The 27,936-nt window shown below is 41.1% G+C and overlaps 1 protein-coding gene across 11 annotated transcripts in view; it reads left to right on the top strand.

Moving 5' to 3' along the window:
* Positions 1-27,936, top strand: part of LOC122085392 (PH-interacting protein-like) — a 53,970-nt gene that overhangs the window by 23,268 nt on the left and 2,766 nt on the right. For 9 of the 11 annotated variants that reach the window (XM_042653796.1, XM_042653790.1, XM_042653791.1 and 6 more), the window contains 13 exons: positions 980-1,074; positions 1,164-1,503; positions 1,583-1,660; positions 1,820-1,898; positions 2,042-2,210; positions 13,382-13,452; positions 19,424-19,504; positions 19,594-19,664; positions 21,266-21,362; positions 21,466-21,525; positions 25,301-25,355; positions 25,455-25,855; positions 25,939-27,876. In XM_042653796.1, the coding sequence (XP_042509730.1) occupies positions 980-1,074; positions 1,164-1,503; positions 1,583-1,660; positions 1,820-1,898; positions 2,042-2,210; positions 13,382-13,452; positions 19,424-19,504; positions 19,594-19,664; positions 21,266-21,362; positions 21,466-21,525; positions 25,301-25,355; positions 25,455-25,855; positions 25,939-27,876 (3,535 nt within the window). The remainder of the gene's footprint in view (positions 1-979; positions 1,075-1,163; positions 1,504-1,582; positions 1,661-1,819; positions 1,899-2,041; positions 2,211-13,381; positions 13,453-19,423; positions 19,505-19,593; positions 19,665-21,265; positions 21,363-21,465; positions 21,526-25,300; positions 25,356-25,454; positions 25,856-25,938; positions 27,877-27,936) is intronic. The other 2 variants (XM_042653800.1, XM_042653801.1) reach the window with 1 other exon arrangement.

The raw sequence follows: 27,936 nt of genomic DNA, 5'->3' as shown, positions 1-27,936 counted from the left end.
AAAATTTGGAAGGTTTCTAACCATCGGATTGCTTTATCTAAAAAAAGAAAAAATTTGTAGCATATGATCTTCTAGAAACAAAGGTTCTAGTTGCAGAAAATTCCAGATTAGAACTTACTTGTTAATGGCAATTTGAACTTGAAGAATCAGGAATTCAGTAGTATATCAGCATCTTCAGAACAAGTACAACAGAAATAACACCTGGGCTTCACATTGCAAGGTGGTTTGATTGGATCAAACACCAATCTCTTTGATCAAACACAGGGGTTTCTTCATCAAACATAAGATCTTCAAACATGAAGATGCAAGCAAAAGCTCCAATTTCTTTACTAAATTCGTGTACAATGCTAGGCCCACTAACAAACTTATGTGGAAGACTCAAAAATTGACTCAAAACATGGCTGGATTTATAGATTCCAAATCCAGCCTAACTGAAACACTTAATAATGCAATCTTCGAAGAGAAGTTCCAACTCCTGCTCCTTTGACAAGATTTGCAATGCTATTTACTTTGATGTTAGCTCTAAGTTAGCCATGCTCCCCCATTCTATTGTAAGGGATTCCCCAAGGAATGTGCTCTCTGTTGTGTCCTGGGGTCTGCCCCTTTCTCTTTTATAGTCTCTTGTCACGTCTTAGTAAGAGGGTTTGGCTGTTTTGTTTCATTTATAGCTTGTTTTGCCCCTCTCCTTTGGGCCCTCGTATATTCTCTCTTTCTCTTTGGTAATGAATTCATTGTGCACTGTTACCAAATGAACATGGGCTTTTAACCTTGGTGCGCGGAGCAGACCTCTACTTCAAAAACTCAAAAAATTGGCCATACATAAATCATTAAGTTTGATATTCTGTTTCTTCTTGTGGTGCATGTACTCATATTGTTGTGCTTTTGTAGTGTAGTTCATTCATATGTTCACCTCTTTGTTGTTAGTCCATCTTGTTGTGTGCTGTAATTTACTCTAAACTGTTTCGTTTTTCCTTTTTAGGTCATCAGATGATGGTACATGTCGGATATGGGATGCTAGAAACTCTAACTTCAGTCCACGAGTTTACATTCCAAGGCCTGTGGATGTCACAGCTGGTAGTTTCTGTCATCCATTTTCTGTTTATCTTGGTTGACTGGGGCTTTGTCTGATTGGAGCTTTTGTGGGATTATGAAACTTGTGGCAGGAAAGACCAATGGTCCCTCTTCAAGTGTTGGTCCTCAGAGCCATCAAATACTTTGTTGTGCATTTAATGCTAATGGGATTGTTTTTGTCACTGGGAGCTCAGACACTTTAGCCCGGGTACATCTAGGAATTTTTTTACGTAGTGTTTGCATGCTCTACTTCATTTTCAAGTCCATTCCTAAAATGAATTTAGCTGTAATTCTATATGCTTTGTTACCAAGGATCAATTACTTGCAGGTGTGGAATGCTTGTAAATCAAACACAGAAGACTCAGATCAACCAAATCATGAGATGGATGTGCTATCTGGCCATGAAAATGATGTGAACTATGTGCAATTCAGGCAAGTTTGTTCTGGGTTATGGACAGCTATTTAGTGTGATATTTTACCTCCTGATCCTTGTTGCCATGTCCCCATGCAGTGGTTGTGCTGTGCCATCAAGATCTTCTACAATTGATGCTTTGAAGGAGGAGAATGTTCCAAAGTTTAAGAATTCCTGGTGCAATATTTTTCTATTTCTATCTTAAGTAGCTTAGTCCATTTGTATTTTTCTCAGCTGCTTCAATTCTTGTATTTATGCAGAATCAGCATTGCCTACTGTGTTATTGACATTATATTGGCTAAAGTGCTGAAGTTCTCTGTAATAATGCCTTTCTAGGTTTACTCATGACAACATAGTCACCTGTTCTCGCGATGGAAGTGCTATCATTTGGATTCCAAGATCACGTAGATCTCATGTGAGCTCTTATTTCAGACTAGATTTTCTTAATATGATTTTTGTTGGATACATATTTGCAGTGCCTTTTCTCATTCAGTTTTGTGTCTTGAACTGAGTTAGATGTGTATAATATGATGCTGGTTTTACCTGTCCTGGTTGCAGGGAAAAGTTGGACGCTGGACACGGGCATATCACCTGAAGGTTCCACCCCCACCAATGCCTCCTCAGCCTCCTCGTGGAGGCCCACGTCAGAGATTACTTCCAACTCCTCGTGGTGTTAATATGATTGTCTGGAGCCTGGATAACCGTTTTGTGCTTGCTGCCATTATGGGTGAGTCATTCATTGTTGGCAAGGTTCAAGATTTCAGACCGAAATATTTTGACCAAAATCGAAATTTCAGTCGAAATCTGTACAATTTCAGCTACAAGTTTCATTGAAAGGTTTTGAGACCCAAGTGAACAAATCAGGTTCTTCTATAACTTCTAGGAAATCCTGTTTTAGGCCTTCTAAACATAGTACCCTTAGATTTTAAATAATCACACTCAAAATGGTAGTTTGACTTGTGAGAGCCTAGTTTGCTAGTATATGTTGTACGCTGCTGTATGCTTTCTCTAATATGGCCTTTTTCACACAAAGTTTAATACTAGAACATATGTGATTCAGTTAAAACAACTTAAATACGAATTAAGAATGAATAGACATAAAATTATAAAAAAACATTTCATAAATCATAATTATACATGGTTCATTACAAAGAGTTAAAGATATGGGAGTCAAGAATACAATCAAGTCACCCCTAATGCCCATCCTAAAGTCCTAGTATCACATTAGGTTCCGGCAGGATCGAAACCACTAGAATGTTGTTGCTACTATCTGCAAAGAGTTAAAGATATGGGAGTCAGAATACAATCAAGTTACCCCTAACGCCCATCCTAGAGTCCTAGAACCACATTTGGTTCAGGGCAGGATCAAAACCACTAGTATGTTGTTGCTACTGTCACCTAAAGCAAGTTATCCTCCTATTGTATCGTAAAAGCTGGCCATTTCGTAGTATGGCCTATAAATGGAATAGTCAACATAATGGAGGTACCCTAACCTAGGGTGTAAGTTTCTAAACCATGACGAACTTGATTGAGAGCCACTACTACTGGATGATGCCTACGGAACCAGCATCGGCATGTATGGTTGGGGGCCAGGAACGAGAAGATGTCCACCAATGATGATCCAGGGTGTGACTGACCCTCATACTCAAAGGGTAGTGATACGAAGAGCTTAATTTTATATAGCCACCATACCTAGCATAGTCAGAAGTGGTTCTCCTTGTTAAGGTTCGAGGTTTTGGGTTTTTACCAAGTTTCGGTCCTGGCCAAAATCGAATCTTCCTAGGTTTCTTGAAACTTGGGATTTTTCTGAGCCAAAATCGAAACATAGGTTTTGAGGCCTAGAAAATGGTATTTTGACCTTTGTTTGTGTGTTTCCTACTTTTACCATTTTAAACCTATTCCATGATTTAGTCTCACAAAAAACCACCTAGAATGATACTTGTGGTTTGGACTTTGGACCCAAGTTTGCAAGTGTATGCTTATGTTGTTGTACACTAACCCTATTGTAAACACTGACTACATATAATTTAGTTGCTGAAAATGTAAATATGCGTAGATCAGGTCCTCCTAAGTAACATATAAAAAATTTACATTATTCTACTCTATTTACAAGTATATCCTATAAAAAAAAATTATTTTTGGGGAAGTTGGGACTTACCTTTTTGGTCCAAGTTGTCTTTCTTATGTAGATGAAGCAAGATCCATTCTTAGATTCAACTTTGTTAGGCAAAAAATAGAAATCTCCACTGTTTCCCCAAGTTTCCCACTCCTAGGAGAAAAAACTAAGAAGAGAGTGTCAAATTCTGCTAAAGAAGGCTTGAGTTTCCTTTCAAACTAACTTATATAGGACCTGGTAGTCTGGTACACCCAAAGGGTCGAACCAGTTGGTTTGGTCAAAATTTCCCATGTTTCGACAGAAGGCTTGAGTTTCTTTTCAAACTAACTTATATAGGATCTGGTTCACCCAAAGGGTCGAACCAATTGGTTTGGTCAAAATTTCCCATGTTTCGGTTGAAACATGGGAAATTTCGTCGAATTTGGTCGAATCATATCAAGTCACAGGACATTGTTTCGACCCTTGGGATACGGTCGAAAGACAGAGTTCTCGAACCATGTCTTGAAGGCTCTAATCCACAAGCTACATATAATGGAAGATTTCATTGGCTCACCTTTGAATGCAACTTATATGTATCCGATTACATAGTTTGTGCCCAGTTGTTCTAATAGTCCGTTATAGCCCCACCTATGAGCCTCATTGTCAACATACTAGAGGTATCCCAACCTAGGGAATGGCTCACTAAGACTGGAATTAGGTGGGGTAGGCACAAATGGTTGGGCCGAATATAAAAAGATGTTGTCAATGAAAGATGACCTAGCACCTAATCCACCCCATACTCAATGTTGGGGCTAGAGGTAGAAGATCCACTATAGCCACCCTTGTAGCCACCATACCCTCCAAATGCAGAACCCGTGCTCTTAAAGGATGGTCCACCAGCATATTTACCATACCCAACATGTGATGCTGAGCCAAAATTTCTATGTATTAATTCTTCCAAAAATCAGATTTGGAAAAAATTACCTACAAGCTCCAATCATGTAAATAAAAGTTGTAGAATGGTTAAATGAGTAGACTAATGCAAAAGAAAAAGTGGGGGGGGGGGAGAAGTCATGTGATTAGGCAAAAAATTGCATGTTCTTGCCAATCCTAAGGAGTAGTATTGAAACCTACAAAAGAAAGAGGTCTCGGCCGAAACTTGTATATATATGACATGTTTTGATAGAAACATGTGAATTATATATATGGTTCGACCATGTTTTGGTCGAAACCCGTCCAAACAAGATCGAAACTTGAACCAAATCAATATCGCCCCTTGGTTTCGTTTTGGTTGGTGACATAACTGATACATCTTGGCCGAAACTTAAAACCATGTTCCTTGTGGCATATAATGGTGCATGCCACCACCCCCAATGCATACTACTCTCCTCCAGACTCAGGCATTGGAGAATGTCAATCAAGCTCGTAACATCATTGTCCATGTACTCTATGCTATTATCTCCTTAGGTGGTGGCAAGGCTCGAAATCTCGTTTTGTTTCAGTGTTTGGTGGGTTCAGTAACTGAAGTTTCGTTTCGTTTCTTTTGCCGAAATTTCGGCCGAAATGGTGTATTTTTTTTGTTTGTTTCGGTGGCCAAACAACCATATTTTGAACTGAAACTTGGTGGGTAACTTATTTTAAGGTTAATAAACATGCTTAGAACAACAAAATGCAAAAATATTAGGACATGACATTGTTTTAGAGATGCACCTTTGTTTGGTAGCAACCGTCAAACTGTTGTAAAAATTTTACTTGGTTTTGGAGAAAGAACTTTACCTTTCCTAAGCTTTGAATGTGTAGATCTTTTAGGAATCCAATGGAAGTCAAAATGTGTGATGATGTGGCTAATTAGAGGCTTGTTGGAGATTTGGAGTGTTTTTCCTTCAAAATATGCAAATGGAACCGAAACCACCAAAACAGGCGAGACAGAGTCAAAATTTTGACCAAAATACCGAAATTTCGATTGAGATATGATATTTATAACACATGGAATGTACCGAGATGACCGAGATACTGAAACGATACTGAAATTTTGGCCGAAATACCGAAATTTTGACCGAATTTTTGTACAAATGTTATTTCGTATGTAATTTTGTTTTGGCAAAAAAAAAAAAAAAACACCAAAATTCTGAAATTTCGCCGAGATTTCGAACTATGGTTGGTGGTATGAATAGGCAAGGTGGCTTCTTGAGTACCCTGCATGTGTGGGGGCATGTGTACCATAGTTAGCATCTCGTGGGATGGTCGAATTGACTCTCGCATGTGAGTAGATCAACTCCAGTTAGTGGTATCTCTTGTGCATCCCAGAAATTTATCAACATCGTCATCATTATCATCATCATCATCATCATCACCAACAACAGATGGGGATGATGTGCAAGTGTGGCCACTAGAATGCAACTAGTCGATGTCCTCCTCATCATCACCAGCTTGTGACTCAAAAGATCAGAGTGTTTGTGAATGAACTCGGTCCTCTTGAGATGTTATAAACTCATCTACATCTATGACTAACTATCTTGGGGTTGAACCTACCCCTAGACCGATCCATGACAGGGTCATCTTGACCCCTCACCCACTCCCATAATGGATTCTTATCATTTGACTCCACCTGGAAAATGTTGGCAAGCTCGATTGGATCTTTGTCACCCTCCATGCCTATGCTTATGTGTTGCATCTTCATACTCAAGTTATAATGCACATACCAGGGGCGCCAATTCCAAGATTGACTGAGCTTGACCAGGAAAACCCAAGACCGGCTTGTTTATTAAACGTGTATGGCTTGAGCCTGGACTGAATAATTGTTGGTCGTTCATGATGCAAGGCTAGATCAACTGTCACCTAACTAGGACCAACCGATTAATAGCCCAACTTAGCCTGACATGTTTTAAAGCTTGCTTAAAAGCTAGTTAGAGCCTGTCTAGCTTGATTAAAGATCGATACCCAACTGATGTTTATAAATGGGACCATGTATAGCCTATGAGGACCTATTACTTAAACGGGCCGGTCATGGTGCGAGGTCCTAAAGTGGGGAAGACCGATTAGGCCTGACTAATTGACACCCTTAGCACATACACCAATTGCTCCAATCTTGCGTGACGCAATCGGTTCCGCCTCTTGGAGTGAATGAGTGAGAATGTACTCCAATTGCGCTCGCATTTGGATGTAAAACATGTTTGCAATTTATTGTTATCTTTCTCAAATTAAGTGCATCACTCCCATAGATTAGCTTCCATTCACTTGCATTAGAATACTAAGATTATATTCATGTTAAAATATTGTAATTTGTATATATGTATATGATTTGAATGGAGACAAAATGACAAATAATGTAGTGGGCCTATCGGGAGTTGTGGTTTCTTGACTAGACTTTGTGCCTACTTGACCAAAAGTCCCAAAAGTTTCCCTGAAGGTCTATCTATGCTAATTTCAAACATTGGTAATGTCTGTATTAATACAAATTTGAGTAACTACATTCCTTAAAAATTCTGAACAGACTACCAAGTCTTACCTCCTAATCGCACCTCAACTATATAGTTGGATTTGGCTCCAACTTGGCCACCACATTTTCGGTTACATTTATTAGTGATTAATCCATCACAAGTCGATGCTAGTATTGGTACTTGGGATTGAGATAATTTGCTGATAATGATATAAAGAACTTGTCAAGGTTAGGAGGATGTAAATGAAATGTAAATTAACTTAAGCACCTTAAAATAAAAATATAAAACTCACCAGCCCTATGCAGTGGATGCATTCAGTGCTTTTCCATCGATCTTGAACAATCTCCAGGTAAACCCTCCCACCACATGGAAGGACTGCTGTCACTCGCTACTTCATCATCTTTATGGTTGCATATAGGTGTGGCAAGGTATACTTCTTCTCAGAGTCGACCATCCTCAATACCTTTACCACTAGCTCCAGTATAAGAAATAAGAACAACTTTCTTCAGGTATTGCTAAAACTGATCACTAAACATGTCTGAGGTCCATGCTTACTTCAAAGCATTGGTTTAGTTGGAGGAAGTTGGGTTCGGCTCAGGATTGGTCTGAGGTCCACATGGTGGGAGGGCTTACCACCTTCCACGTGGTAAGCCCTCCCACCATGTGGAAGGATTGCTCTCACTCATTCCTTCATCATCTTTATGGTTGCATATTGGTGTGGCAAGGTATGCTTCTTCTCAAAGTCGACTATCCTCAATACCATTACCAGTAGCTCCAGTATAAGAAACAAGAACAACTTTCTTCAGGTATTGCCAAAACTGATCACTAGATATGGTTGTCTATGCTGCCCTACCCTATGCCGAACCCAACTTCCTCCAGCTAAACCAATCCTTAGAAGCAAACATGGACCTCAGACCAATCCTCAAAGCTCTTTAATGCAATGTAGCTGGTGGCAAATTGGGTAATGCCAGGCTTCACCAAATCTTCACCGCACTTCTCCCTCAATAGTTGTAAAGCATATCTATAGTTGTAGAAAAATGTGGTCACTTGTTTGGCCTGCTCAACCACACCCACTCTATGGATCTCTTCCCCGTGTCTTTTAGCATGAGGTCAATGCAGTGGGCTACACAATGTGTCTAAAAGAGGCGGTACCTGCTGTTGTACATCTTTTAGCAACTTATAAATATATCTTGCATCATTTTTCTCCTTGGATGCATTTATAGACTTCAGAAAGATAGTCCTACCAACACAATAGACCATGAAGTTGATGATGGATTGTCTAGTGAGTCCAATCCCACCATCTCACATCACAATCATTCTAGTTCTCCCATGTCCCCTTCAATGTATCAATATACACTTCCAGCTCATTCTTTTGTTGGGGGGAAAATAGACATTAAATAATTCATATCCAGTGGGCCCCTTGACTCTTGGGCTACTCTTCCCGACAGTGTCAAGCATGCCCTAGTAGTATGGTCCCTCATTGGCATTAGTTGGGACGCTTTGATAGAAGAAAAACTTTGAAACGACCTCGTCCACTTTACCTTTCAAATCAGAGTACACTTACTTAAGTTTTCTCTATATGGTATACTGTCCTAAATATGGCAGGATCTTGCTGAAGGACCTCAATGGGATCATCAGGATCATCGTCTAGAAGTGGTGGTGGGGCTGCCCTCAAACTCTGTGGTCTCTCTAAAGGTAACTTGCCTTGCCATTGGCACATTGCTTCTTCCTCCTCTCCCCTGCCTCTAGTACAATTGCACTAGAGCCAGAGGAACCAGCTCCTTTCCCCATCTGTGCAGCCCTAACCCTCTCCACTTGATGTGCGACTTGGCCCATTGCCTAAGCTTGCTGTATCTCTCTTCTCTGCCTTTGTCTCCACATCAACAGACATATAAGCACTATTAGAATCATCTGAGTCAGTCCTTGCTGCTAGTGGGCACCTCTCTAGCACTACCTCAACAAACTCCTCTTTTGCCTTTTGTACAATGTCTAGGCAAACCAAGGCGTTGGAGGGAGCTTGGACGCAAGGTGACCAAATCCTGCCTAGGTGACCAAGGTAACACTAGTTGTCAAGGGGCCAAGATGCCAAGGTGGTCACCTAGGCAACACCTTTACAACTACGATCCCTTGCTTTTCAAGCTCACTTCGTGCTACTCCTTTCATGTGGATAGGCATTGCCTTCTATACCTCAATAGGGATCCTAGAACGAGCTTCGAGTTCTTTAACCATGGTCTCTCTCCAACATGATTGAGATGACACTTCATAAAAAGAATCAGGTTCTTTTATAGAGAAGAGAGGAATCTAAGATATACTTGGACATGACGAGAGAGATGAGAGGAGTGGTGTACCTCGAGCATGTTGTTTGGAACTGGATCATGGCTCGAGTCTGGAGCACAGTTAGTAAGTTTGGGAACGACAATATTATGAGTACGGATACGTATGACAATTTAATGGACTAGACGACACTAGTACTTTTTAAAAAATCCGGTATAATAAAACCCGTACGACAATGATATGTATGTGTTTAATATGAACACTTTGTAAACAAAAATGTGGATGTATATTTGCTATGTAGAACATATTTTATTGGGATTTTATGCCCAACAGAGTTTAAATTGGCCTTTTTGTGATTGTTTGAATTAATATTCAAGGTAAAGCAATGTTGTATAGAAAGAGTATTTCTACACAGCGACATAGGAAAATCCAAACCAACCCAAATGATCTGAAGAAAAAAAAAAGTATCAATGCATTGATTACTCAATATGTGGCTATCTATAATGGCCTAGGCTATAGAAGGGGCTTTTTCTTACCCCCCCCCCCACCAAAAAAAAAAATAGAAGAGACCTTTTTATTGGTTAACTAATGTACAAGATGGACCCTATCTTTATCAATTAAAGGTTTTACGTTCTTATTTTTCTCCAACGAGTTTCTAATTTCGTCCAGAGGTAGGTATTATACATACCCCACACACTCTCTCTCTCTCTCTCTCTCTCTCTCTCTCTCTCTCTCTCTCTCTCTCTCTCTCTCTCTCTCTCTCTCTCTCTCGCTCGCTCTCTCTCCACTGTGTCTCTTCGTCTATCCCGCGACTACCTCCTTCTACCGAAAGGTTTAAAGCTTGCTTCTTCGTTCTTGAGTTTGCTAGATTGATAAAAGTACAGTGTCCAGGGCAAGGGCTCCCTTTTCTCTCATGGTGGCTCTCTAGAGAAGAGCTGTTGCAATCGTCGATGGGAAGAAAAAACAAAGGAGAGGAAGGGATTTCTATACATACCTTTTTTTCTCACATAAGACATAGACCCACTTGAACCTCGACTTATATTTTTTCTATGGGAGTAGTACTGGCAGCGGGGTTTTATGCAATCAATGGGGTTTTCTAAAATCATTGGGAAGAGCAAGGGTCTAGGGTTCCAACTTGGTACTTCCAAGTCCATGATTTGGTATTCTGAAGGGTGACTCGAAAGGGTTAGGGATTTTGGGGGTTCGGGTTCCTTGCAGGAAGATAGAGTTTCAATTTAAAAAAAAGTACTATATGCATAGTTGACAAGGCGTCGGCTAGGCGTCCAAGCGGTTTGCCTAGGGCCAAGGTGATAGTCGCCTTGTGTTTTGGCACTTATTTATGCCAAATATCATTTAAGTAAGATATTATTCATAAATAAGCAAATACCTCCTATTTGAATCCAATAAAAATAGTTTAAAAAGCAAATTCCAAAAGAATAAAAAGTCAACCCCCCAGTCTAAGAACAAAAACTGGATTTTGGTTATAGGGGCGATTTTCAACTTTTAAATGCTGTGATTTTTCTCAATTATGAAAATTTTATAAATTCTATCATGTTAAAACATTGCTAAAAACCAAAAATCTGGCAAAATAGTCTTTTGTTTTGATATCTATAAAATTATTTTCGTTTAGATGATTCTAACAGCATTCGCGCACTTAAAAATAAGTTTGACTAGAGCATGACTTTGTCATTACAACTTCGATTTAAGTAACCTTAGACTTGTTGGGGAGTTGGTTTTATGTTATAACTACAAAAAGTCTTATGTAAAATTAAAATCATTTGATCAGTCGAACTTATTATAGAACAAGAGTATTTCTCTAAATGTTGATTTTTTATAACTTAATATGACTTAATGTTAATTTTTTATGATTTAATGTGGCTAAATGTTAATTTTTAATAACTTGATGTTGTTTAATCTTGATTTTTTATGATACAAGATATATATAGCTTACTAAATAATGTTAGAAAATAGAAAAAAAAATAACACTTAGTCGCCTTGTTCCCCTTAAGGCGGGCGCCTTCTCGCCTAAGCGTTTGGACAACCTTCCACTGCCTTAGTTCGCCTTGGCGCGACAACTATGATTATATTTATTGTACACATATTATTTGTGTATAATACTTTCACCTTTAAAAAGCACATATAATACCATATCTATGCAATTATACGAAAAAACATATTTTCAATTATACATTCGGATATGCGTATAATACGCGAACTTACTAACTATAGTCTAGAGAGGAGAAGCGTTGGTTTACTGATCTCTTTCAAAGCTCCAACAAGACCCAGCCAAAAGCACGAGAGAGCTTCTTCCTTATCACATAAGGACCTTCATGCAAAACAAAGAGATTTCGTCCGATCCAAAATTGAATCTACAACCCAAGATGTCCAAAACGTCACTGCTCTTCTCCTTGTCCGGTGGCTCCTAGAAGTACTCTTGTCAGGTCAAAAAGAAAATGAATTTCTTCCTAGCCTAATTTACTACACTCAAAAAGCTTGACCTTGACTCACTCATGGGTCTTCTGGCAGCCAAAACCACAAGCTCGTTGGGACATTGGGGAATATCCAGAAAGGCATTTAAGGAATCAATTTGATTCTATCTCTGTTCGTTCCGTTTGAAGAAAGGAAAGATCCCAAAGAATCTATCTTTTTAGTGTGTTGAATCACTCTTCGATTGATCAATGTGTGATATTCTGAATCCTCGTTATTGATGGAATTGAAACGATCTCTGGATTGATCAGAAGATCCTTTCAATTGGCAAGAAAAGTATTGTGACGAAGAGGCTCTTGCTCACCAGACACGACCGTATGAAGCCACAATTCACCCAACACGATCATCCGGGGTGAACAAGAATTGGGGATCAGATGTGGGTGAAATTCCAGCCAATGGCTGAGATGTTCAATCGACTTCCTCCCCCTTTGTTAGGGGTCCAGACCCCTATGAGTGAGCAGAAAAGGGAGGAGGAAAGAGGCCCTGGTGCGGCGTCATAATTAGTGAACAAGTGTAAGCTTCGCTGCCCAACAGAATGGAGTTCTAAGCACACTAAGGGACGGGCCCTAAAGTTAAGGACAGGCACTCTATCTGGGAGTGGCCGACGATGCCACAATCCTTCATGCCCTAAGTCCACTCAATCAGGAACCAACCGGGGCCACTATTCCCGCTCAAAGACCTATATTAGCTTCCGGGGGCACGTTGAGAAGTTGCCTTCAATCCCTGAGTCGTTTACCCTCCCAACCGTAAACAGATTTTACAAGCTGCCTCATGTTGCTTAAAGGCAAGGAATTTGAGGCTTGGAGCCGGAGCAGAAGGCTGCTTTTGGCCATTTTGGTTGAAAGTTTCAGTCATTTCGGCCGTTTGCCCCCTCAATGGCCGAGCAAAACTTACAAAAAAGAAAAAGCACTGTTTCGGCGAAATTTTTCCAAAAGTTCGGTATTTCCCCACTGAAATGGGCTACAGAAACAAGATTTAGAACTATGCTCCACTTCCACCTGAATTGCAGCTACTGAATCAACAACAGCCCACTTCTGAATCCATAGAAGTACACTGAGAATCAATTGGGAAAAGCACCCTTGAATCCACAAGAGCTGGACTGAAATCCACAGAACCAATTGACAGCAAAAAGCTTCTTCTTTCAAGAAATCCTTGGTAGGGCTGTAGCCCTATACATTCTTATACTGACCCGTGCTGGACGCCCTTTGACTTAACTCAGGAAAGTTTAAACCAATCAGGAAATAAAACAGAATAAAAAATAGAATCTAAAAACCCAATTGATAGCTGTTTTGGAGATGACATTATGTCGCTAGGACATGACTAAAGAAGGGAAAATCAGGTTTAAACATCCAGCCTAACTGAAAGAAATAGAAGACTCCAGAGTCTAAACTAGCCCATGACTTGAGATTCCTTGGGTGAACTAAACGAGAACAAACCACAGATCATTCTGTCCTTTCTTCCTCTCTTCCTTCTGCTGCAATTCCCATCAAATTCCATACCATCTGTGAGTGTTGCTAGGCAGGACTGTGCTGTTGTTGCATCCTTTCAGGTGATTTGGCAATGTCTAATATCATTGACCATACCTTTATTTTGTTGTTCCAGATTGCAGAATATGTGTTTGGAATGCTGCTGATGGTAGCCTGGTCCATTCTTTGACCGGTCATTCTGAATCTGTGAGTATTATGATCTTTTGTTCTAGATGTTAGGAGTCTGTAGAAAGTCTTTTTATCTGGTAAAAATATATTTGCTTTGTACCTGAAAATACTTGCATTACTGGCAACCCCATCGCTCAAAAGCATCCTTTGGGCATTCAATTATGACTAACTCGGAGGATATTTTGAATAAACCATCTTGACTATGCTGTTGCCTTGATTCAAGTTTTCCTTTTTAAATATTTTACATATTCACATTGTTACTTTTGCAAGTTTTCCCATTTCAGTTATTAAGTGGACTCAGGGCTACTCTTGCTAGTTTATCTAAAATTTAAGCTCTGTTATGTGATGGTTTTGACATTTGACACAATCATATGCTTATACTTGTACTGTTAATGAGGAATGATGATATTCTAATTTATTGTTTGTCCATTATGTGGCTATAGACATTTCTTTTTGTTTATTATTAAAGAACTTTTTTTCTTTTTTCGGATGAGTAAATGAATTCATTACCAAGAGGAAAAAAAACAATACAGAGGAGGGGGGAGCCGAAAAGGGGCAAACCCTCAAGGGGGGGGGGGGGGGACAAAACAGGGAAAACCCCTTCAACTAAAGGCAGCTAGCCAAAAAGAAAAAAGGAGAAAACAACAGCGGGGGGAAAGAATGGAGGAGGGAGGCCCCAGGATACAACAATGAGCCTATTTGGGGAATCACGAACTGGACGATGATTTTGACAGCCAAGTTTGGAGCTAACATCAAAGAAGATGGCTTTCCAAATCCTGTCAAAAGAGTGAGAGTTGGAAGTCCATCTTCGAAGATTTTGCTCCATTCAAATATGGGTAATGGTTGCACCAAAAGCGATCCTTCCAACAGTGTCACAGATGCTAGGCCCGCTGAAGGTCATATCAACCCAGATCTACTCTCTAGAAAGAGGGAGGATGATCCTGTTAGAGGGCCAACAGGAGGAAAGGAATCTCTTCCAGACAGAGGAGAAGGGGCAAGAGAAGAATAGGTGATCCACACTTTCGGTCACATTCTAGCAAAGGCAGCCAGTAGGGACTTGAATGTGATGATAAATGAGGAAAGACCGCGTAGGAAGGCAGTTAGAGATGGCACGCCAGACAGTGAACTGTGGCGGTGAATTTGCCCCTTAAACTAGATGATGTTACACCGTGGCATAGGAGGACCTTTGGAGCAAATGAATTCCCAAGCGAAGGCAGAGGTGAACAAGCCTGAGGAGGAAGGGAGCCAGTTGATCTTATCCTCCTTTCCCCTCTGGCCAGAGGAATTGGGGGGGGGGGAAGACCAAAGATCTGCCGGGGGGAGGGGAAATAGGGGAGACCACCCATTAGGGAAGAGGATGGACTCCAAAAGGGCAGATTTAGACAAGCCTGAGGAGTAAATGGAATGGGGATAGCATAGGAGAGGAGGGTACCCGAGGGGTGCCAAGGATCTAACCAAAGGGAGAAGGAAGAACCATTACCAATGACATAAGAGAGAGTTTGAATAGCCAAGGGCCTAAAGCTAAGAATTTTACGCCAAATCCAGGAGGCGTCCAAGGAGGAGGGGGCAGACCAGAGGGTGTCAATTTTAAGGGGGGAGGAGTACACTCAAGAGACCCAAATGCTTGGGTGCTTGGAGACAATTTTCCAAATGAGCTTAAGGTAGTCAACCCCAATGGCCTAAGAGGTTTGTCTCAGCCCTAGGTCCCCCTCCAATTTGTGGCGACAAACATTAGTCCAACTCATGGGGTGGAGGAATTTGGAGGGTTCAACTCCTTTCCAAAGGAAGGAGCAGAGGAGAGAGTCGATGGCTTTGGAGATGGCGGAGGGGAGGACATAGATGCTAAACCAATAAAGGTGCATAGATTGGAGGATCGATTAGATGAGCACCAGGCAACCAGCATAAGAAAGGAGTTTGCCTTTCCAGAGCTGGAGCCTTTTCCTTAACTAGGAAAGCAATGGGAAGCAGTGATGGGCTGAGAGGCGGAGATCAGGGGAAGGCCTAGATATTTGACAAGAAGGAGTCGAGGGAGAAACCAGTGAGGGCAAAGAGATGGGCTTGACTTTCAATAGAGATGCCAGAAAGGAAGAGGTTGGATTTGAGGAGATTGATACGAAGACCCGAAAGGGATTCAAAGAGATGGAAGGAAGACATAATGTAGGAGATGGAAGTAGAATCAACTTTAGAGAAAATCATGAGGTCGTCTGCGAAGGCAAGGTGGGTGAGCATAAGTGAGAGATGAGGTGTTGATCCGTGGAGGATTGGATGGAGTAGGAGAGGACCTCGAGAGCTAAACAAAAGAGGAAGGGGGAGAGGGGGCACTCATAGGGAATGCGAACAGAGGAGGAGAAATAGGCAGCGGGGCTGCCATTGACAAAGACGGAGAAGCGAGGAGAAGAGATGCAAGAGTGGGTCCAATGACCAAAGGAAGGGGGGAAAGACATTTGCAGAAGAACCTTTGAGATGAAATCCCAACGGATGGAATCAAAATCCTTGTGGATGTCAATTTTGAGTAGGGCAGCGGAAAAATGAGACTTGCACTCAAACCCCCTGACGACCTTGTGGCAAAGGATGATGTTGTCCACAATGAAGGCCGTTTGGTTGGTACTGACGAGAGAATTAATGACTGTTTGGATTCTATTAGCCAAAATCTTTGCAATGAATTTATAGAGAAGGTTGCACAAAGAAATGGGTATGAAATCATATATGATTTGCGCACCTTCCTTTTTTGGGGATAAGGCAAAGGAAGTATGGTTGATGCCTTTTATTTGGCTCAGATTGGGGAAGAAACTCTTAATGGCAAAGATGAGATCATCTCGAATGATGTGCCAACAGGATGCTAAATTTGTTAGGGTCAGGGGCCTTGTTGGATTTTTGGGAGAGGACAGCTACAAGGATCTCAGAATCAGAGGGAATGGCTTGAAGGGAAGGAAGGAGGTGGGTAGGGACGAATTTGTTAAGAAGATCAAGGGAGAGAGGGGGCGGGTGGGAGGGAGGGGAAGGGTGCAATAGGTTGTTAAAATAAGATATGGCATCCGATTTGATGTCCTCAGGAGACTGAAGCTTCATGCCCTTACTAGAGATGAGCTTGGGAATGGAGTTGGCATTGTTGTGGGCTGAGCGAGAGGTAAAAGTAAGTAGAATTGGATTCCACATAATCCAAATACGGCCATTTAGCAATGGCTACAATTGGAAAAAAAAGACTAGGAGGGGCCATAGAAGTGCAAATGCGGGCCACATTTGATTCTAGCACCGTAGTTTCAAGTAGGCAGCAAAGGGCTGCTTTGGAAGATTTGATACGGGATTTGATAAAACCGTGCTTGGCAGGGGAATTGAGACCTCTGGCATTCCATATGATCCGAGGGATCATCTAGAATGAGAAAGGTTGGGCTGCAAGAGCCCCGAAGAGCTGGGGGAGCCCTAGGGGGCAAGAGAGGGTTTAGACTTAAATCTCCTGTGATACTCACGAATGGGGGAGGGGAGGGGAGGGGAGGGGAGGGGAGGGGAGTGGGAGCTTTGGGAGATGCCACTTTTGAGGTCCCAGGAATCAGCAAGGATGATCTAGAAGATGGAATGACCTTTTTGGGCCAACCTTAGTTGTTGTGAGGGTAGCCCACTTGAGATGGGCATTTCTAGAAACCACAGTGCAAGGGTTGGCATACATAACATCAGCAATTGGGGAGACAACAAGCTGGTAAACAGGGCAGGGGCCCGTGGAAGAAGAAACCATCATCAAGGGAGGGTCAACAACAGCAGTAGGGGTATTAACAGAGGCAAGGGAGACACAAGCAGTCTCTTCAAAGGACCTAGATAAGGCGGGTAGATTGTATAGAGGAGAGAGGCAATAGCGGAAGGCTGAGAGGCAATAGTGGACAGGCCTGTAACAGAAGAGGCATTGGTCGAAACTATGGGGCCAATAGAGGAGGAGGTGCAGCAAGGAGGCATCGCAGTGCAGTTCGATGGCGTTGTAAGGTTGGCCAAGAGGCCTCGATCATTTTTTGGACAGACCAGGAGGCCACGGAGGGTGGCAGGCATAGTAGGGATGATGGCTAGGAGAGCTTGACCGACGATGACCGCAGGGCAGTCGTGCACAGGCAAAGTGAGGTAGGGGTGGGAGGCGGGAGAAGTGGCAGCGCAGGGAGACATGGCAGTGCATGGAGGCATGGAAAATGGAGTCGGGGGAGCTATAGAACCAGGTTGGGTATCCAGAGGGCCCAACAGAAGAGGCCCAGAGCACAACCCAAGTAGAGGGTGGGCCGATTTAGCTAAATGGGAAGGTGGGTCGCAGTTAGGTGGGTCGGGTTAAAGGAGTACTGGGCAAGGTTTGAGGCTGTGCTAGGGTAAGAAGGAGAGAGGTGGGGTGAAGAGGAGGGACAAAAGACATGCAAGAGAGAAGATCAGGCAAGATGGATTCAGAGGAGAGAAAGGCATCCTGTGGTAAAGGGGGCATCAGTCAAGGAGGTCGCAGGACCATCGAGACCTGCAACGAGAGGAGGGGAGCTCTTCAGTAGTCGATCAAGCACAGAACTGGTAGGGCAACAGTATCTCGAGGAAGAGCTTCATCAATGGCAGGAGCAGCAGAATTGTCGACGATGCAAGCATTCACAACCCTAGGAGAGGGAGATTGAGAGGATGGCAATTTGTCGTCAGAGTCAGATGACAGCGACAACAGGGGAAAACGGTTTTGCCCAGCAGAGTTAGCAGAAATATCCATTGGACCAAGCGATAAAGGTCTGACAGCAAGGCCAGAGGAATCTTCATGCGGCAGCAGGTTGGCCGTTCGAGTATGGTTCCGACAACGGAGATTCCGGCATTGTTTCTTGCCTCTGGGAGGATCATGTAAGGCTTTGGGAGGAGGAGGGAAAGCCGCCACCAGCTTGATATTTGGAGAGCATATCTCAGTTTTGTGCCCGAAGGTTTTGCAAATGGAACAGATGGGAGGAAGCCATCAGTAGTGCACTACCTGGGAGAAGGAAAAACCTTCATCATTATGGATGGATACCATAGTTGGAGGGGTGCGATCGGCAGTAATTTCGATACAAATTCGGGCATAAGCAAGATGGCCTTGGAGCTGCGTGGGGTGGTCCGATTGGAGATGCTTGCCAATGACTGAGCCAATGATGCTAAGACCTTTGGAGCACCGATAATGGAGAGGCTGGTTGGGGAGGGAGACCCAAACCGTAATTGTTTTGAGATCAACTTGCTAAGAGACAGATGTTGGTCCCATTGTCGCAGGATGATCGGCTTCATTCCAACAAGCCAAGGACCTCCATTGAGCGCTCGATTCTTGTCATCTTCACAGATGAAATTGAAGATGAAAATGCCGTTGTCGAGGAGGTTCATGGTAAACATGCCGGTGGGCAGCCATTGGCGCGATAGGAAGCTTTCGCAATGGGGAAAGGAGGACGACTACCAAGAAAATGCCCAATAATGCAGTTTTTCCATTTCTCTATCTCTGAATCCAGCAAGCCAGGTGGGCAAAAACCCACCAGAGACTCGTTGATGAGGGAGGGGGTATTAAGGACAGGTGAAGGCCATCATGGCAGGGTCTGTAATGGTGGGAAGAGGCTGCAGTTTTCTAGGTATGGGGGATGGAGGGGGGCGAATGTTGGGGAGGAGAAGAGAGGTCAGCAGGAGGGGAGTCCGGAGTCGAGCTGAGGGGAAGAGGGGGAAGAGGCAAAGAGGGAGGAGGGGGTAGTGGAGGGACTCCGGCGACAGGCCCGCCGGAGAAGGAAGGGTCATGTGGGAGGAAGGGTCATGCGGGAGCCGGAGAGCAAGTGGCTGAAAAAGCCTTAACTTGAGAAGTTCATGTAACTACCCCCTGATCAAGGAAGGGTCATTAAAGAACGTTACTTACCTGTTTCTCCTAACAAATATTGTTTTGTATCACTCATGGGTCTGCTTCAACTATTGGTTATTTATGGCACTTTCCACAGTATTGGTCTCCTTATAGCTCATATTCTGATCATTTTCCTTGTATTCTTGGTAGACCTATGTTTTGGATGTTCATCCTTTCAACCCCCGGATGGCTATGAGTGCTGGTTATGATGGGAAAACCATATTGTGGGATGTGAGTTGTCTGTTTCTATAAGCTCTTTTCTCTCACCTTTTGTTCTGTTGATTCCTCCTCAATTATGTTTTGGTATTTTATGTTTCTAGATATGGGAGGGAACACCCATTCGCATATATGAAACTGGCCGCTTCAAGTTGGTAGATGGGAAGTTTTCTCCGTAAGTTAAAACTTCACAGGTTTTAAGATATTGATGATCTATATTTTTCCTTGCATTAAATAAAAAGAAAAAAAAAAATTCTTTTGCAATAGATGTGGTTTTTTTCTTTGGGTTTTAGTTGAAAGTGGAGAATTCATTACATTCTTCTTCTGGTATCTTGCTTATATGAAATTCTGCTTAGGATTTCAAAATTCAAAGGAAGGAAAAAAAAGAACAATCAGCCTTTACACATTATTATATCCGCTAAATATTTTCACAATTACCACACACAGTTGTGCTGCCACTTCCCAGATCCAAAGCTATGGATCATTTTAATTTTGTTGTTTGTCTTAATTTTGTTGTTTACTTAGGAGACTGAAAGGAAGAAATTTGTCCTTGATGAAAAGTTTTCTGGAGATTTTTAGTGCAAAAGGAGTGGAAAAGAGCATGGCCTGCATCTGCCTCCGAGCTTTTTAAAGGCTTTCATCTAGTGGGATTGACATCTGGACATGATATTCTGAGTTTTATACCCTCCAGTAGTGGCTTAGTGGCAATTCTGGTTTATTTTATTGGGCTCAATATTATCCTGCCAGGGTTTTGTGATGGAAGTTGATTAATTGGTGGGATCATGGCTTGATTTGGAGTTCTTCACGACTTAGAATGATTTTTTAAATGTTCGTTATAAAGGTGCTGTAAATCAGTTGGTTCCAGTTGAGTTAAATCGGAATTACAGCTTTACACTGTCTAGCTCAGCTATGTGAATCCACATTGCTAGAATCCTCGGAGCTGGTTTCCCTCTAAGTCTAACCAATTTGGATTGCTAGAGGTTATCTACATTCCTTTTTTTTTTTTTTTTTTTTCCTTTTAGTTTGTTATACCCATCTCATACCATCATGCAACAACCTTTCCATTACTCAAACTTCCATCAAAACCAGCATTCCAGCAATTTATGGCAAGCCTTCCCATTTCTGGCAGGTTGTTACTATCAATGTATTCGAAGAAAGCACCGAACCTCGTCACTGTACAGCAAAAGAAATCAGTTTTCACTGATCCATACTACCTATCAAATACCCTTTCAGCTTCCACTTTCAAGTTTTCTAAATCTGATATCTCTGACCCTCTTTCCTTAATTTCCCAGGTTAAACCTATTGAAAAAAGAAACCCTTTACTTCCTCTTTAAATTTTTCTATGAAAAATAAACTTTTACTTCATAAAATCAACCCTAGAGTCAATTAATTATTTTTAAAGGAGAAAGTAAATGGGATTTGAGTGTGACCTGTTCTAGCTGGCATTAATGTTTTCTGTAGATTGTTGTATCCAAGAGAGCTGAACCTGAACCTACCCTAGCCAATGCTAGGGTTGGGCCTGCCTGCTTCAGTCCACATAACTTGTGCTTGGTTTGGAATACCTGACCCTGGGTCATGTTGGATTAAGACAATTACCCTTTTGGCTTGGCTTAGGCTGGCATGTAAGTCTGCACATGTTGCAGCCCAGTTGGATTGACATTTTCTTGATTTGGCTACTGGAATTGTTTTCATTTAACACAAAATGTCTGTAAATATTTGTGGTACTCAGATTATAGATTTAGCTTCTAGTGAAATGTGGTTCCGTCTGCATTATAGGGACGGAACATCAATTATACTTTCAGATGATGTTGGGCAAATATACATATTAAATACAGGCCAAGGGGAGTCTCAAAAGGATGCCAAATATGATCAGGTACTACAAAATTTATTTTCAAACTGCTCTGTTTTGTTGATTAATACATTTTGGTGCATGAAACTCTGCCCAAATACTTAATTGTCTTTAATGTTTCCAACAGTTCTTCCTTGGGGATTATCGTCCCCTTATACAAGACACTCATGGGAATGTTCTTGATCAGGTTGGTTGACTGTTCTCATATTAGCTGTTGATATTGGTAGACTCATGTGCCTGTGCTCCATATTAACACAGATATTTGGTATATACGTTTCTTAAAGTAGAGATGGAAGTCTTGTGCATGAAACTTCTTTCAAACTGCAAGCATAATGTATATATTCTTGCTCTGTATATTATTATCTTAAATTGCAAATGCAGTGCTAATCTTGAACCAGTGAAGTCCAGTGGGAGATCAGCTTGTGAGTTGCGACAAAATTGTAGATACAGACATACAGTGATAGAACCATATTGAAAGAAACCAAATAACTCGATAAACTGAAACTGATATACAACTGTGGGAAACAAAGGAAAGAAAAAAAATTGATAGAAAAGAAGGATATGATTAGGAATCACCACATGATCTGCAGGGTTGGAATCACCAAGATTTGAAGTCTCGTTTTGTTTCAGTGGTTTGACTGGTCTCGAAACCCACCAAAATACAAAGATTTCGGTGAGTTAGAGTGTTTTTTATTTTTTTATTTTTTTTTTCCTGATCTCTATTGGTTGTTTCAGTGGTCAAATGGCCATATAATGACCTGAAACTTGTTGGGGAGCTTGTTTGAAAATAAACAAACATGTTTAGAACTTAAACTTGCAAAAACAAAAAAGGAAACAAAGTGGTGTTTTAGAGTTGCACCCTTGTTTGGCAGCAACAGTCAAACCTTAGCTGGAGATTTTATGAAATATTACTAGAACAAGTCAACAAAGACATAGTATGATAGTAATACAAGTAAATAATGCATCCATGCCATGATCAAAACATACTTTTGATTAATTAACTACTATTAGAATACTAGAGTTCACATAGTAAATTGGTAATATAGTATGTAACTCCCAACATCCCAAGTCCCAAACATATTAGTTAACTTATACAATATTGATCAAAATTATTGTCTACTGAACAACGAGGCCCTCTAGTGTAGCCTGCGCTCCTCCCGCCCCCAGCTTGACATGTACAATGATCGTGATTCCCTCCACCCGAAACTCTCCTCATTGGCAAACAGGGATCTAAGATTAACTTTCTTCAACTCAAAACTCTTAAGTGCAACATAGTTGATAGCAAATCTTATGAGACTGGGCCTAACCAAGTCCCCCTTGCACTCCTTCCTCAGTAGGTTCAATGGAAACCCATGATTATATACAAATGTGCTCACGTACCTCACTCTCTCAACCACACTCTGCACCATTTTCAGCTTCTCCATGTCCTTCAGCATCAAATCAATGCAGTGTGCTATACAAGGAGTCCAAAAGAGTCAGTATTTGTTCTTTTTCATCATTTTCTGATCAGCCTTCTTGTAGTTGCTTCCATTGTCCGTTGCAATGTGAACAACATTATCTATCCCCACCTCTTACACTACCTCCTTCAATAGCTTGTAGATGTAGTTTGCATCTTTTGTTTACTTAGATGCATCAACAGATTTCAGAAAAATTGTCCGTCCATCACAATACACCATAAAGTTGATGATGGACTTTCTCGTTAGCCCTGTCTAGCCATCACACATTATGGTGCCCCCGTAGCTCTCCCATTGTACCCTAAGCTCATCTATGTACTCTTTCAACTATTTCTTCTGCTTTTGCAAATACACATTTATCTCCTCATAAGCAGTGGGCCCCTTAATCCCTATTCTAACCTCAGCAACCGCATCAAGCATTGGCTGGTCGTAGGAACCTACAATGGCGTTTGTTGGGATGCTATGAAATAACATCCACTTAGACACAACCTCCCCAACATAAACCTTTAGATTAACTTAAGCACATCATATGAGACTTACTAAAAGGATATGGGATTTTACATTTTTTTTTTTTTTTTATAATTATTTTTCAACAATATGATGACCTAATACAGAAAAATCAAATATATTATGACAGAATAAGCATCTTGTATGCTTTAAAACACTTTTCCTTTTTTTTTTTTATTGTTAAACTATTTATTATATTTTTTGATAATTAAAATAATTATTTATCAGCTGGAAAAAATTGGCAAGACAATGTAGCCGTAGATCGGGTTCCATCAAAGCTATATTAACGATAATTTTTTCAATTTTTTGTTGATGGAAAATGTATTTTCTAAATCAGAAAAATAAAATAATTATTTATAAACCATTTTTTTTTCATGTGAAGTTGTAGATTGGCCTCCAGTGTCGAACATATAAAAAAAATTTCCCTAACAAAATCCATGTTACTATTTGCAAAAGACTGTTTTGGGGGAGAGTGGTTTACCTTTTCAACCTTGGAAGTTGGAAGTGTGTAGATCTTCAACAATGGGAGCCCTTGGAGTGATCTTCAATGACTTGAGGTGATAATGTGGCCAAAAAGAGGAGTCTTCAATTGATTTTATGGTATGTAGATGCAAAGAGGCGGAAAAAAAATCGAAACATGCGAGATGGAGTCGAAATGTCACATGTTGTAACATTTCGGCTAGATACCGAAATGTGTTACAAAATTCCGGTGAGATGCCAAAATTAAGACTGAAACCTATACCTTTTTCCATTTCGTAGGTCATTTTGGAAACCCCCCCCCCCCCGAAATTTCCGAGATATCGGTGCGATGTGGGCGAGATTTCGAACTATGGGAATCAATCACCACCAAGTAATAACAATAACAAGAACAAAAAAACTTAGCCTTATCCCAGTTTAATGGGGTCCGCAACATTTGCTACATGGATCCAAACAAAACAAAGTGGGAAAAACTGAGGTCTAGACAGAAAAAGGGGAAAGAGATGAGAAAAGGGGATAGGAAATGAGATGAGAAATGGAAGATGTATGATGAAAGATGAAAGTAAAGGAAAGAAAAAGCCCAAATCAGGAGAATCTCAGCTAAATGGGATTGGCTGCATGGATCCTTGCTCTCCAATAGGCTCTATCCGAGGTCATACTTGGTACAAAGACCCAAATTGTGCATGTCATTCCTCACAACTTCTCCTATGGTCATTTTAGGCCTGCTCCTAACTCTTTTAGCTCCTTCAATCGGAATCATATCACTCCTCCTTACTAGGGTGTCCCTAGGCCTACATTGAACATGACAATACCTTAGGCTAACTATGAGATTTGACCTATTCATCGGTGGGTTTGACTTTTGATGTCCTGAAAGTGATCTGTGAGAATTTTTGTTTTCCTGCTTCTTCCTTTACAGAATTTTTTGTCTACTCATCAAAAAAGTACTATGGTTGCTTAAGCTATTATCACTAAATACATGTACAATGCTCATGCCAGCCAAAATTCAGGATACATACAATGTATTAATTTTCTATGTATATTATAGCCTTTATATGTAGATATATAAATATATATTAAAAATGTAAGTTACTTGAATAATAGAGATTGGTACAGGAAATTTAAATAATCCTCTTATCTTTGAAATTTTTTCCATTGATACTTGTTTTCCTTAAAATACTTTACATTCACATATTATTCGTGTTCTATATGTGAATTACTCCTGTTACACAGGATGCAAGCCACTCCCCCTGAATATTTTCAGTGTGCGAGCTATGGAAAATTATTTGTTGTTCATTGCAAGAGTGCATGACCATATCCATGAACAACTCCTATAGTGCAATTGAAATTCAGATCAAATGTCACTTTGATACTTCAAACTGGGTGCACATATGTTGGATGTTTCAATTTGAATTGCAAATGTTGTCTTTGTTCTGATTGAGATTATCATTTGCATAACTTCATAATTTGGGAGGTATTTCATGGTTTCTGGGTTAAACTTCAAAACTCTGGCAAAATTTGATGCAGGAGACTCAACTTGTTCCTTATCGGAGAAATATGCAAGATCTCCTCTGTGATTCAAGTATGTAAATGACTCTTTTCAACAGACATTAAGGGTTTGTAATTCGAATGATATTATTATCATATTTTTGTTGTGTCGGTTGTTGTTGGGGTATGCCAGGCATGATTCCTTATCCAGAACCTTATCAGAGTATGTACCAGCAACGGCGATTAGGTGCTTTTGGTTTGGAGTGGCGTCCTCCTTCTGTAAAATATGCTGTTGGAGCAGATACCAGTCTTGGCCTCCAAGATTACCAAATGCTGCCAATGGCGGACTTGGACAGAATGATTGATCCGCTACCAGAGTTCATAGATGTAATGGACTGGGAACCAGAAAATGAAGTCCAAAGTGATGATAATGATTCAGAATACAATGTTACTGAGGAATATTCAACTGAAGGTGAGCAGGGAAGCGCAAGTACCAGCTCTTCCAGTGATCCAGAGTGCACTGGAGAAGACAGTGAGGTTGAGCACAGCCACAAGGACAGCCTTCGCAGATCAAAAAGAAAGAAGCACAAAGAAGTAAGTGCGCTTTCAAAAATCTCGTCTCTGTTCTTGTTTGCCCCTACTTATGAGTTATGACTAAAGTTCTTATTACTTTTTAGGTTGAGTTTATGACTTCTTCTGGAAGGCGTGTTAAAAGGAGGAATTTGGATGAGCGAGAAGGCATTCTATCCAGGACTAACAGGGCTAAGAAATCAAGAAACAGCAGGAAAGCTTCAAGGAGGAAGTCCTCTACCTCAAAATCATCACGTCCTCGGAGAGTTGCTGCTCGGAATGCTCTTAATTTGTTTTCACGAATAACCGGAGCATCAACTGATGGAGAAGATGAAGTTGGCTTAGAAGGTGATTCATCAGATAGTGAATCAATGAATATTCAGAACTATGAATCTGACAGATCTATGCAGATTGGGCAAGAGAAACATCCTGGAAAGAAAGAATTACTTTTGGATGAGACTGAAGATGTGTTCAATCCTCCTGAAGTTCCTGAATCTGTTAAAAATATAGGGGACAGGAAGAGGTTGGTCCTGAAATTTTCAAAGAAGCCTCCAGAGGGTACAAGATCTGATGTTGAAAAAATGGTTGGTTTAGTTGGTTCATCATCAAAAAATCCTCCAGAAATTAGTAATGCATATTTAGGCTCTGAAGATCCAGGTTCCTCTGGCCATGCAATAAACACTGTTCTGTCTCAAACCTGCAATGGAAGCAAAATCAGAGAGAGAACACTGTCTGAGAGGTCTCAGGATCATTTGGACGTGCCGGTAGGATACAAGGATAACAGAATTAGATGGGGAGAGGTCAAGGCACGCACATCCAAGCGGTTGAGATCAGGCATGCCGACTGATGGTTGCCCTGGATCTATTCTGAGTCATGATGGCCACGAGGAATTAGGAAATAGTGTCAATGAACTCATGAAACCTGTTATCAAGCAGGAAATGGCATCTCCTTGTGCTTCAGAAGGTTTGGGTGGTGCAAGAAGTAAAGAGCTTGCTCCTGAGTTGGTACATGAGTCTGGATTATTTAAGCTCTCATCCCCTGATGAACTCCAACAGAAAAGGATTGCATCTCCAGTTAATTGTAATGGATATGTTAACACGGGAACTAATGACCAATCTGAGCTTCGTGAATCCAGAGATTACAGTGACAAGGTAAGAGATGTCAAAATTGAATCTCCGTGCTTTGCCAATCACTCTGTGGAAGTGAAAGAAAAGCCTCCACCTAGTTCTACCAAGTTTAGGATAAAAACGAAACAGAGTTTGAGGGAACCTGAAAGTCCTTCCAAGCAAAATTTTGTTACCGCAACTGAGGATTGGAGAAGTTCTGCATGTGAGTCAATGTTCAAAAGTCCGATGCCCATAGAACAGAACCTAATTTTGGGAGTGCCTGGTGGGGATGAAGGTACAAGTGGACACAAACAAGATCATGGAGATTTGAATGGGTTAGGGAAATCAGAGGCTTTAATTGATAAAGGCTTTAGTTCATCCGCTTTAGAAGATTTGAAAGGGTTTCATTCAGATTCTAACAATAAGCTGTGCCATGTTGTCTATAAAAGATCGAAGTCATACAAGGCCAAACTTGATTCAGAAGCTGATGGTGGTGGTATGGGAGAAAGTTCTTCTCCTGCAAGCAACCATATTCTTGAATTGGGGACGGAATTCCCAGCCGATGCACCCGATGAGCCACGTAGAACAAGATCCATGGGAATGAATGCAACCATGCAGGAATTTAATACTCTGAACCGTAATCTCAGAGTGAGGGAAGGTTATGGGTCAGCAGAAACATCAAAAAGTGCAGACAAGTTTACCGGGAACACACGTGAGCTACTCCTATGTGAAGAATGGAGATCACCTTCAAAAATGCCTGTGGGCTTTAGGTCTGCTAGAAGTAGGAGAGGCAGTTGCTATGACGGTGGCATGAAGCTTCAAGATAAGAGGAAGTCAAATCATTCAGTGGGGAAATTCTCTTGGTTAATGTTAACAGAGCATGAAGAAGGCTACCGGTACATTCCTCAGTTGGGCGATGAAGTCATATATTTGAGACAGGTAGCTGCAAACCATCCTTCACGATGTATTTATTCTGATTAGTATTAATCAACACCCACA

The sequence above is a fragment of the Macadamia integrifolia genome, chromosome 8, assembly GCF_013358625.1.
Source record: "Macadamia integrifolia cultivar HAES 741 chromosome 8, SCU_Mint_v3, whole genome shotgun sequence".
Classification (NCBI taxonomy): domain Eukaryota; kingdom Viridiplantae; phylum Streptophyta; class Magnoliopsida; order Proteales; family Proteaceae; genus Macadamia; species Macadamia integrifolia.
This window is presented reverse-complemented; position numbering and strand designations above follow the sequence as displayed.